The sequence below is a fragment of the Pteropus alecto genome, unplaced genomic scaffold (genome assembly GCF_000325575.1).
Source record: "Pteropus alecto unplaced genomic scaffold, ASM32557v1 scaffold7, whole genome shotgun sequence".
NCBI lineage: Eukaryota > Metazoa > Chordata > Mammalia > Chiroptera > Pteropodidae > Pteropus > Pteropus alecto.
In genome coordinates, this window is record NW_006494614.1 from 59,290,485 (window position 1) to 59,302,378 (window position 11,894).

General features: G+C 37.2%; 1 protein-coding gene across 1 annotated transcript in view; it reads right to left on the bottom strand.

The window, feature by feature from the left end:
* The window catches only part of MBTPS1 (membrane bound transcription factor peptidase, site 1), a 52,322-nt gene that overhangs the window by 38,822 nt on the left and 1,606 nt on the right, over window positions 1–11,894 (bottom strand). Inside the window, 2 exon segments of the mRNA XM_006926716.3 lie at window positions 774–1,031; window positions 1,754–2,239. Coding sequence (XP_006926778.1) covers window positions 774–1,031; window positions 1,754–1,922 — 427 coding nt within the window. The 5' untranslated portion in view covers window positions 1,923–2,239.

The following is an 11,894-nucleotide window of genomic DNA, read 5'->3' on the forward strand; positions in this document are numbered from 1 at the left end:
ATAGTAAATGATGAGAAATAATTTGTTACCCCAGTTATGACAAACAGGAAAACAGAAAACCTTTCCTTTGGTAACATGTATGCTTTGGAAAATATGTAACAAATATGCAATTAATTTTTGAGGATAAACTCTATTTTGACAAGCCCAAGTTGTAAAGAAGTAGGAAAGATTAAGCCCTTGTTCTGAAAAGCCAATAATCAAAGTCTTTCCATCTTCACACCTGCACAGCTTAGGGCTGAAATTAGCCCAGCTAAGGGATGATCTTGCATGGTCAGGAGACGCTGAGAAAACAAAATGAAACCCAAGGAAAAGATGTTTTGCAAGATACCATAAAAAAATGAAAACACATACTGACAGAAGTAAAATGCAAGTAAAAAGGAGACTCAAAGACTCCATATTTCATTTCAGAGTGTGAAGGGGCATCACAGCCTCAAAGAATGAAGGCTCCGAGACAAACCTGGGTGAAAATCACTCTCAAAAGAAAAAAGATCATTATCATTCTCCACTGTACACTTTCATTTTTTTCCTACTGGAATAAAAAGAAGACTCTTTTTTGTTTAAGTTCCTGCCAAGAAAACGTTCACAACTGATGAAAGGACATGGGTATTCACTGTACTATTTTTCAACTATTCCATCAGTTTGAAATTTTTCAAAATAAAGTCAGGGTGGGGGTGGAGGAGAGTGGTGGATCTCATTGTGGGTGAATATGCACATTCTCTCTAAATCCAAGCAACAGAAATTGACAGAGATTCCCCTGAGATTTCAGTACTCACACTCAGCATACTTGAGGGAACGAAAGACTTTCCGTTGGGGTGTTACCCGTTTGATGTTTGGATGATCTTCAAGTGTTAGCAGCCCCACTTTCTGTTTTTCTTTTATTTGAATCACTTCAAAATCACTAGGGTAGTCACTGGATGGATTATTTCGAGGAATAATTCTCCAATTGTCTATTTCGCTGCTTTTCAGGGCACTTGAAATAAATGAATTTCTAGCTTTGGCTGTAAAGTATCCATTGAAAGCCACAATATATTCTGAAATCAATGACCACAAATAAAAATAAAAATTCATATACATATATAACATAAGATTATATCTAATCTAAAATTTCCCTGGTAAAAGAAAAATTACGTATCTTAAAACCCACAGTGGAAAGAGCAGTAAACAAAAAGATCGGTTTAAATGCTCTGGACAGCAGTTTCTAGAGCTTTGAGTTAAAGTGATCTGTATGAATCCCCTGATCACAGGACACATAACTCAAAATCAGATACCAGTGCTATTTTTTAAAAAGCATATATTAACACAAGTTTGAATGTATGGCAAACAAATGCATGTAAGGTTTTCAAATAGGCAAAAGGAATCCAAAGAAGTAAAGGCTCAATTTTATTTTACTGAAAACAATAACAAAATTTGGAGCAGATTATATAAGACTATTTGCTAGTTTTTCATATCTGTTCACCTGAACTTCAGAACATAAAACCCAGTACCTTCAAGCTCCCCACTCTAACTAGGCTACAGTGGCATCTGTTCCATGGAATCAAATTTTAGGAAAGTAATTCAGAACATTGATTTCCTTGCTTTATATAAGCTAACTACACTGGGAAAACAAATAACATCCAAGTGTTATACACTCACCCCATTTGAAATTTATTATAAAAAGTAAATGTTTTTGGCAAAAGCTAATGTTTAAAGTAAATCTGAAACAAAAACATGGGGGGGCGGAGGGGTCACCTAACATTTAAAATAATATCATTACCATATTCCACAACTGTTGACGAGAATTCCACCTTCAAAGTCAGGTGGGAACAGCCAGGACACCGGGCCTTTTCAAAAGTTCTCTTTTCCAGTCTGTCACCCAGATGTTTCTTCCCACAAAGCAAAACCACTAGCAGAAGCAGCCAGATGTTGACAAGCTTCATGGTCATAAGTGAATATGGTCATAAAATTGCATAAATTCAAATCACACTGTTTTCTTCCTTGATTATAAGTTAATTTTTGTTTCAGCTAAAAGCCGAAACATTACTGATCAGCCATTTTACAGTCTTGTCCAATGTAAATAAAAGTTAAATTTCATGGCCTTTTGTGGTTTGGCCTGAAAAGAGGCTTTCATTTCTTTCTTCGTTTCTTTTCCATCTTGGACATCAGGCTTCTGTCACTCTGGCCCAGACAACTGAGTTCTACACTCCATTTGCACTACAGAACCAAAGTCCAACAGGGATGAGCAATTACTCTGTGAGCCAATCTACAATACAAAACAAGCACAGAGACATTAGTAGCACACTGACAGAACCAGATAGGATTTAGTTATAGGTGCAATTTAGATAAGAGGCTGAAAAAGATATGCCAGTTATAAGACAAAATAAGTGTATGACACAACCATGAAACACTTCATTATTTCACTTTTAGTTACTCCTTACCTCTTTCAGGGGAAAAATAGAATTTTAAGGCAGCTTCAAAATTAAGACAGGATAAAATAAATGAGAAAGTTGGAGAAAACTAAGGATAACACACAACACCAGGAATATTAAGCACATTTGCCCCGAGCATCCTCGCAGTCAAAGAGGAGGAAGAATCATGATCTGTGGCTTATTACTCTTTACTTTGCTTCTATTTCAGATTCTATATTTTCCTATTTGCAAACTCTTCATCTCCAGGGCATTTCCTCAATCAGCATTTTAAATCTCCATAAATTTCACTAACTTTTCAGGTAAAAATTTGGTATATACACCCCTACTTTCTAGTGTAAAATTAATACCTAAAAACAAACTAATTTCCATTCAAGTCATGTACTTAACACCTTCTTTAAGAGACACTGTGCTTTAAAATTATTCAAACTACAGCCTTTTTAGATTTTGAAATATTTTCTGCCAATTCTATGACGAGAGCATAAAAGGGTTTTTACTATCACTAAATTTATTTTACCTGATGCCTCAACTTAAAAGAAATTTAACCTGCTAAATATGTTATAAAACTAGATTATCTCTCTTTACTGGAAGTAATATGGGAGGACAGTTTGGGAGGTAAGCTGTTGCCCCCCAAAAATGTTAATTTGAGTGTTATATTACACATGGGTACATACATTTCGAAATATCTGAATGGTAGGAAAATGATCATTCTTCACAATGAAAAATAAGCAGCAGTAAAACAATGCTGGCTGTAGCATTCCCAGAAAAATCAGTTGCATACATCACACCAGAAATGTAAATAATCCAGCATGGGGAAGACAGAAAATGAGACAAGATAGGCCTTACATTGCCACTTGTCTCTAAAACAAAGACACTTAGGATAAGGAGTTAACTCCCTTCCAAGAGAGGTATGCCAAGTTGTTAAACTGATCTTCCAGCAGAAACTAGTGCTTTAGAGCAACAGGAATTTGTGGTTTCTGAGACCATTCATATGTGTTTCTATAAAGAGAAAAACATTGATAAAGTAAAGGGTAAAGGGTCTATAGAATTTTAAAAAGTTTAATAATTAGGACTTTCACTGCTATAGTAACAAAGGATCCTGAAAAACAGGCCTATCTCTGAAACTACAGAAGTTAGTGAAAAAGAGCTCATCAGACAGAAATGAAATTTTAAGTTATGTGCATATCAACAGGAAGAATGAGAATGTCAACAGTGAAAATTCCAATCACAAGAATAAAGAAATTAAAAACAAACACCAGATGGAAAGACCAAAGAAAAGGAACAGGCACACTAAAAGCCACTCCAATGTGTTTCACAGTGATTCACCTGGGAGTGAGTCCCAATTTTTTGTTGTTGTTGTTTATACTTGATACTTGCAGTGATGGAGTATCACGGAATATAACTACATGAAGCATATGTGTCACCTTATTACAGCATCACTGATCAAAGAAAACAAAGCCAATCACTGGTAATATGAGTGATATTAAATGTTATATTAAATAAACTTAAAAGATTTAAATAGGTCTCTCTCTCAATTAAGGCAAGTTTTTAAAAAAGTAAACAAATCTCTTAAAACTCTTCTACCTCAAACTAAAGAATCTATGACATATTTGGGCTACATATAACACAGATGTTAGTGAGTGATACTAGTGAGCAAATCTTAGACCTGTGTCAGATCAACTTTAATTAAACCTGTTCCAAAAGAATTCACACACAGGTAAAACAGTGAACTTACACCATAGCCTCTGCAGAAGAGATGGTTGATGTTCTCTTACAACTCAGGCAGGAGCCTGACTTTAAAAGAAAGAGAAATGAAAAGGTTAGGGGTTTTTTAAATTTTAAAATGCCTCAAGTAATCAGTTCTCTCCCATTCGGGAGAGAAAAATTAAACTTTGAAGCTTTTGGAAAATAGGTCACTGCAATATCATAAGACATTCTACCTTAATTTACTCATTAAATCATATGAGTTAAGAGAGTGCTAATCAAGTTTAAGACACTGCCAGATGTTGGAAAAAAAACCACACATTGTTAGTAAGGGACACAGTCCTCCAGGTGTGATCAAGCAAAGAGGCCAACCATAAACACAAACAGCTAAACAAGGCTCAGGAAAGGAAAGTGCCAAAGGAGAGGCACATGGACAGTGCAAGGGACACTGAATTAAGAGTTCTTCTTGGGTGTAAAGAGGAAGCTTCTGTTGATGAAGTAGATGGCAGCTGGCTCTGGTGGAATCGGAGCTGGTAGGACTGGAAGTAGGGAAATCAGGAGAGGGAAAGGGGAATCCTAGGCCAAGGTCCATCACAGAAGAGGAAAACACAGGCTATGCACTGTGGATCAGCAAGTCATCCATAGGCAGGAGACAATGAGATGTTAGTCTGAAGAGGCTGAAGATGGGGGTCAAAGACCTCAAGCAGGTAAGAAGTCTGAGCAGAACATCCAGCAAACAACTGGAAACACAGACCCACTCTATCCAATGGGAGTGAACTGTGCAGAGATAAAACAGAGCCAGGTGGGACTGCTGAGCAATTTTGTTCACTCATCTGATTCATTTACTGAGTGACTCCAAAGAGCCAGTTACTGTTCCAGATGGTAGGAACAGAGCAGACAACAAAAAAATCTCCAAGCTCATGGAGCTAACCTTCTAGCATGGGGAGACAGATAATACATAGATGAGTAAAGCATACAGTACGCTAAGCTAGTGATAAATATTATATTTTGAAGAAGGAAAAAGAAAGAGGAGGAATATGACATGCTAGAGGAAGGGTTGAATTTTTAGACAGAGTACTGCAGAAGCCTCTGATGGAAGCAGGAAGCTCACCAAGTCACCTGGAGAAAGAGTACTGCAGACACTAGGAAAAGCAAGTGCAAAAGCCCTGAGGTGAGGAACAGGTGTGGCTTGTGTAAGGAAAGGCAAGAGGTCAGTATGGCTGGAGCAGAGTGAAGGACGGGGAATCAGAAAATGAGAGAGGTGACTGGGAGGCAGACCAGGAAGGGCCTTGGAGGTTAGGTAATTCTAATTACCTTTTAGAATGGTAATTTGCCAAAAAAAAATATATAACAGATCCCAAGACTGGCCACTTACTGTTGCCTCTGTGCCTCTGGCCTGTTTGTTTTAAAGATGGTCAGTCCCCACTGACTCCTCCATTGGGCCTTTAAAGACAAAGTGTACTTTCCTATGTCTAAAACACCTATCTATTCACCAGTATCAATGACAGATTCCCCTTGCTCCCTGCCCACTCTCACTATATAATGCGAACCTGGTGAGCATGCTCCCCAAGACAGGCTCACCATCTAGTGGCAAGCAGATAAGCAACAAATATAAGATAAGCACAGAGTATGTAAACAAAGACATATGAAAACATACACATGAAAAGAAAAATACTTTTTTAAAAGAGTTCTAACCTCTTTTTTTCTTCCTTTTCTGCATAATTCAGCTGAGGACAAGAAGGCAGGTGCAGTGGCCTGGTGTGGAGTGATGGAGTTTGAGAAGGAGGAAGGTGTGTGTATGGCGGGGGAAAGGAGCCTGATGAGGAGTGTCAGAGCCTGAATGGGGTGAAGGCAGTGACAAAAGGAAACTGACTTGATCGAATAAATATTTTACAGAGGCAGCTTTCTTGTTGTCAGAGAATGAAGTCATAAACATGAAAAGAGAAGTAACTTGAATGAACCATGCAGGATCAGACTGAAATTGGAAGTACTGCTGTGAACTCAAAGTTATCCATGTATAGAAATAAACATATGCGAATGTGTGTATGCATGTGTACACACATACATACATTTCCTAGAACTGTCTACTAAAAGGACATGAGAGCAGTGACACCCCAATAGGAGGGAGCCCACGTAGTGCCCAGAACTGTTTTTCTAAACATCTTTCTCCACTAAAGGAAAGCAGGTTCTCTGGAGAATGAGCTAGTTCCAGGCTAGACAGGGTAAGAACAGATGAGTCTGGAACATCTTGTGTCAAAAATTGAGGAAGTACTCAAAGAATGATGGGGACAAAGAGGACAGCTTAGGACAATCTGAGCATCAAAATAAATAATGAAAATAACAGATTCTAACCCACTGAGTAAAACAGGAAAATGTGAGTGCACAATGACATATATAAATAAATTGAAAATTTGAAGGAAACATTTACATAGTCTCAGAATGCCTCCCAACAAAATTCTGATTTACAAAGGCGAAAAAAGTCACCGCGTGGAGAAGCATCATCAAATTAACCAGCAATGGGAGACACACAACCGGGACCACAGAGCAGATGCACTAGAGAAGCCCAGTATTCTCCGTGGGGTTTCTGCCAAAGATGCACAACCTGAATCGGATCATGAGGCAACATCAAAACCCAAACCAAGACAAGTCTTCAAAATAACTGGCCTAGAATTTTCACAAATACTGAGGTAACAAAAGCCAAGGAATGACTGAGATACAGCCCAGGATTGAAGGACACTCAAGAGACATGATCACTAACTGCAACTTAAGATTTGAAACTGGGTCCCTTTGCTGTAAGGACATTACTGGAACAAATGGCAAAACCATTGAATGGGACCTCCCTGTGATTAGATAGCAGTGCTGTATGAAGGCTGTGCTATAATTATGTGAGAAGGTTCTCGCTTGCAGGAAATGCCCATTAAAGTATCTAGGGATAATGGGCATCAGGTCTGCAACTTACTTTCAAATGGTTCAGAGGGAAAAAAAGGTTTTATACTGTTCTCAGAACCTTTCTGATAAGTTGAAATTGTTTCCAAAATATGCAAAAAAGAAAATACGTGTGTGTGTGTGTGTGTGTGTGTGTGTGTGTCCTATATCATATGGATTTCCCAGAGCAGTATTTCCAGATTGTTCTCCACCACCCAGGGACTTGTTCAAAATGCAGATTCGAAATTCTGATGCCTGATCAGACTCTCCTGGGAGGAGAGGGGTTGTCCTGAACTCAACGTGTGACTCATCCCACAAGAGATTCTTAGTCTCAGGTGCTAGAAATACACTGAGAAGGGTGGGAGTATTAAATTTTAAAAAGTTGTGGAGAGCATGCACTTATAAGCCTCTTATATTAGACTGTGCATAACCAGATCATACAGCATGTCAAAGAGATTTATCCCCACCAATTGTTACATTGAATGATATCCTAATATCCCAACGAATGGGACAGATAGTCAAAGTGAAATTAAAAGTATTTCTCATTCTAAAGAATTGAGAGAACTCCTACAAAGGTTCATGGTAAATTTGTTAAAATAAACCCATTTCTATCATTTACATTATTAAAATCAAGTAACACTCTAACAGACATAAATTGACAGCCACTAAAAAGTACAAATCATGTTTAAGAATCTAATTGAATAAAATGTATACTCTCATATGTTGCTAATGAATGTAAAATTCTTATAACCTTTTGGTAATTTGCCAATATATATTAAAAGCCATAAAAGTGGATGTAAAAAACTTTTGGTCTAGTAAATACACTAACAACAACAAAAACGAACACTTACTGAGCATTTATCTTGACACAGGCATTATTCTAAGTAATTTGCATGTATTAACTCATTTAATTCTCACAACAACCTGTTACTATCCCCATATTCAAATAAGAAAACTGAGGCCCAGGGTAGCTCAATACCTTGCTTGGAGCCACATGGCTAGTGAGTGGGAAAGCTGGGCTAAGAACTTAGAAGTCTAGCTCCAGAGACCATGCTCTTAAGAGGTAGGCTACCCTGCTCTTCTAAAATCTCCCCTAGAAATTCATTCCATGTAAGTGTAACTCTGAAAGCATACAATGATTTATGCCTGAGGATTATCATTAGGAAAAATTAGGGACCATCTAAAAGTACAACAGGGGACTAGCTAAATAATTGTGGTTCATCCATACTATGGAATGCTATGTAGCAGTTCCAAATTATGTTTCTTTGGAAAGCTGAATAATGGTCCCCAAAAGATATCCACATCCCCAGAACCTATAAATGCTCCTTTATATACCAAAGGGAGTTTGCAGGTGTAGTTAAACTAACAATATTGAGATGGGGAGATTATTCTGGATTATCTGGGTAGGTCCAATGTAATTACAAGAGTCTTCATAAAAGAGAGACAGAAGCTCTGAGCTGTCAGTAAATGGGACGATGGACGCACAAGACTGAAGTAATCAGAGAAAGAGGTTAGGAGCCAAGGAATGCAGGTGCCTCCAGAAACTGAACAAGGGAATGAAACTGAAGCCTCCAGAAGGAATGAAGATCTACTAACATTTTGACTTTAGCCCAGTGAGACTGACCTCCAGAACGTAAAATGATAAATTCATGTTGTTTTAAGACACTAAGTTAGTAGAAATGTGTTACAGCAGCAATAAGAAACTAATATGTTTTTCAAATACGGGGAAATACTAATGAAATATTAAATAAAACAGCTCATGTACAATGTGATCCAAATTTTGATTTTAAAGTACACATCCATATGCACAGGAAAAAAAGAACATGAAAAGATGTCTACCAAAGTGGTAACACTGGTTCTACACTTCAATGGTAAGATTATAGGTAATTATTTTCCTCTTTATTCATTTATATTTTTACCAAGAGTATATGTTATACTTTTATAATTAGACAAAACGTATGACTGAATGCCTTAGAAACCTTTTTAAATAAGATCTTTTTCCTAGGCATTTTTTACTAAAATCTGTGTCTACCTTCTAAGGTAAGGCTAAGCTTTTGGCTAGTTCATTCTGAACGGACAAACTTATCTGTAGTATCACTTACTCATAGGGCCTAATTAGGGCTGTTCCTGGATCCATTAAGTGTTTGCTGAATTTAATATCTATACATTCTTTATATAGGAGACCTGGTTATCTTTACATACAAAAAAGTATGCTCTAAAAGATGGTATATACATAATTATGGGTTTTCCATAATTAGGTATAATTATGCCTCTAATACAGGTGCAAAATAAATTTTGACATCAAATATTGAATGCAAAAAAAATAGTTCAAATAATATATGCTAAGAATAAGATTAATGAGATCTATGTGTAAAAGGGAGACAAAGTATAGGAGATATATTACTTGAGCAAGACAAAGTATAGGAGATATATTACTTGAGCAAGCAACTGGCCTACTGATAGTTTCCATTCTCTGCAGCTTTGAGATTCTACTTTACACTATAAATGAATAATGCTAACATTATAATTCTGGGTTTAGTTAAAGTACATCTGAAACTGTTTTTCAGCAAATAATTAAAGAACACAATACAGGTGAGAGGAAATTACTTGTACCACCAAACAGTAATCTAATTATGCAGATATGCCTTGCTTTTTAATGAACCTTTACTGAAATAGCTTCAGAGAAAACTGAATTGTGTTTAGGCAATCAAAGGGCCATTCAGTTCAACTACAATTTGGCTGTAAAAATGCCACTTTCATAACTAACTGCACACTTGGCTGTATTATCATTGTTTAATAAGCTAATATTTAAGAGATGTCAGACCACATTATCTTAAAAGAAAAAAGGTGTATTCTTAAGCCTGACTGAACCATTCCTTCTGGCACATTCTGTTCGCTGGTAGGTTTTATAGGGGGGAAAAAAAACAATTCAGCCCAAAGAGTCAACAGTGCCAAAGTTAAAAAAAAGCTTGGTCTACAATGTCTTTAATTGCCTTTTCTTTCACACCTGTTGCTCATGCCTCCCTGTTCTTTATCCTTCAATCCTCTGGTACTGGTTAGCCATACATGAGCCACCTCCAAACTCACTACTTTCCTCATTTTACTTTAAATTCATTTCCTTAAGCTAAAAGACATTGTCAAGATTAATAAATCTAGTTGACAGATTTCTGCAGCGCGTCAAAACTGATAAGGAAAACAGAGAAGGAAAGATCAACTTAAATCTCTTGTAACCACCTCCTAACCTGTCTCAAGCAAAACACTGAAAGAGACCAAGGTTCTCTACCCAAATACCAAATACAAGGTCTAGCTTCCAGTTCTTAATATTTCTCATCACCAAGGGTTGAAGTTGTCGAGTTTTTCCAGTAAAAAATAACCAGTATCTCAACTCTCTCCTTGTGCAAGAGGCAGTTGCAAATCTCTCCTCAAATCCCCACTTAAAACACCAATGGGAGCCATGTGCAGTTTACCTAAGTCTTCAGCCTTCCTAGCTTTTGTTAGTCTTATCATCTGTGGGACTTACTGTGCCTCCCACAAAAATAAACAGGCAGCAGGCATGAACTATCTAACAGCAGAATGATAGAAAATAGAATTAAAGAACATGTAAATTTTAAGGGAATGCAAAAATCCTCTTAACTGGAAGAGATCCCGCTTGATCCCAAAGGTGCTTCAGAGCCTCCACAAGCCCTTAATTTGACTTTTTTTCATAGATACAACCAACTCTTAATTATAAGGGATGCTTGGGGAATGCAATGGAGGGCAGTGTCTCACTCAGGCAATGCCAGGCATTATCTCCAATAAAGGGCTGGCGATCTGCATCATACATGGAAACATAAAATTTTATTTGCAAAAGGAGTTCTGCATGAATGGATAAACAAAGTGCGTTATAGCCATGACATAGTATTACTGGGCCATAAAAAGGCATGAAGTGTTGATATATGCTACAACATGAACCTTGAAAACATTATACTAAAGAAGACACACAAAAGGCCACATATGGTTACATCTGAATATGTTAAATATTTGGAAGACAGATCTAGGGAGACAGAAAGTAGATTAGTGGTGGCCTCCAACTGGGGTTAGAAATGGGAAGTGACTACAAAGGGGCACCAGGAATCTTTTGGGTGGGGGAGTGACAAATGTTCTAAAAGTGGGTTGTGGTGATGACAGCACAACTCTGTAAATTTGCTGAAAAAAAAAAATCAGACTCTAATCACTATGTTGTACACTTGAAACTAATATTTTATGACAACTGTAATTGGAAAATTTTAAAAATTTATCACTGAATAGGAACCTTAGCATAAGTGATTTTTATGGTAAATTTTACCTTAAAGCTCTTGAACTAAAATATATATATACATATATAAAATGGGTGCTTCAGATAAAAAAAAAGTTAGGAAGAATCGCTGTTCTCCAAGCCCCTCGATTTTATACATGTGCAAACCGAGACTCTGAAGTTAGAGAGGCACTTACTATCATAACTAAGACTAAAAGGCCAGAGGAAACTAAATTCTCCTGAGTTCAACTCAGATTTTATGCCATTCTATCTCACTTGGAAGCACGTTAAAGTAAATGTAAATACTTAACTTAATTTGCACAAATAGGCCAAGATTCTTAGAGGCTCTAACCAAAACAAGGGGCAAAACATCTTAATGAAAATTTCGTTGATGATCTTTAAGTCTTAGGAAGCACATCATGACAGGGCAAGGCAAAATGTTAAGATCCTACAGGTCTGAAAGTTATTCTGGTTCTGAGACTGAACCAGTCTTAGAGGCCAAACTTGCCGATGAGCTTCTTACACTGGATTCTGGAAAATCAGTGAAGCAGGGTGTACAGACTGGGATGAAGCAAAGAACTGAGGTCATT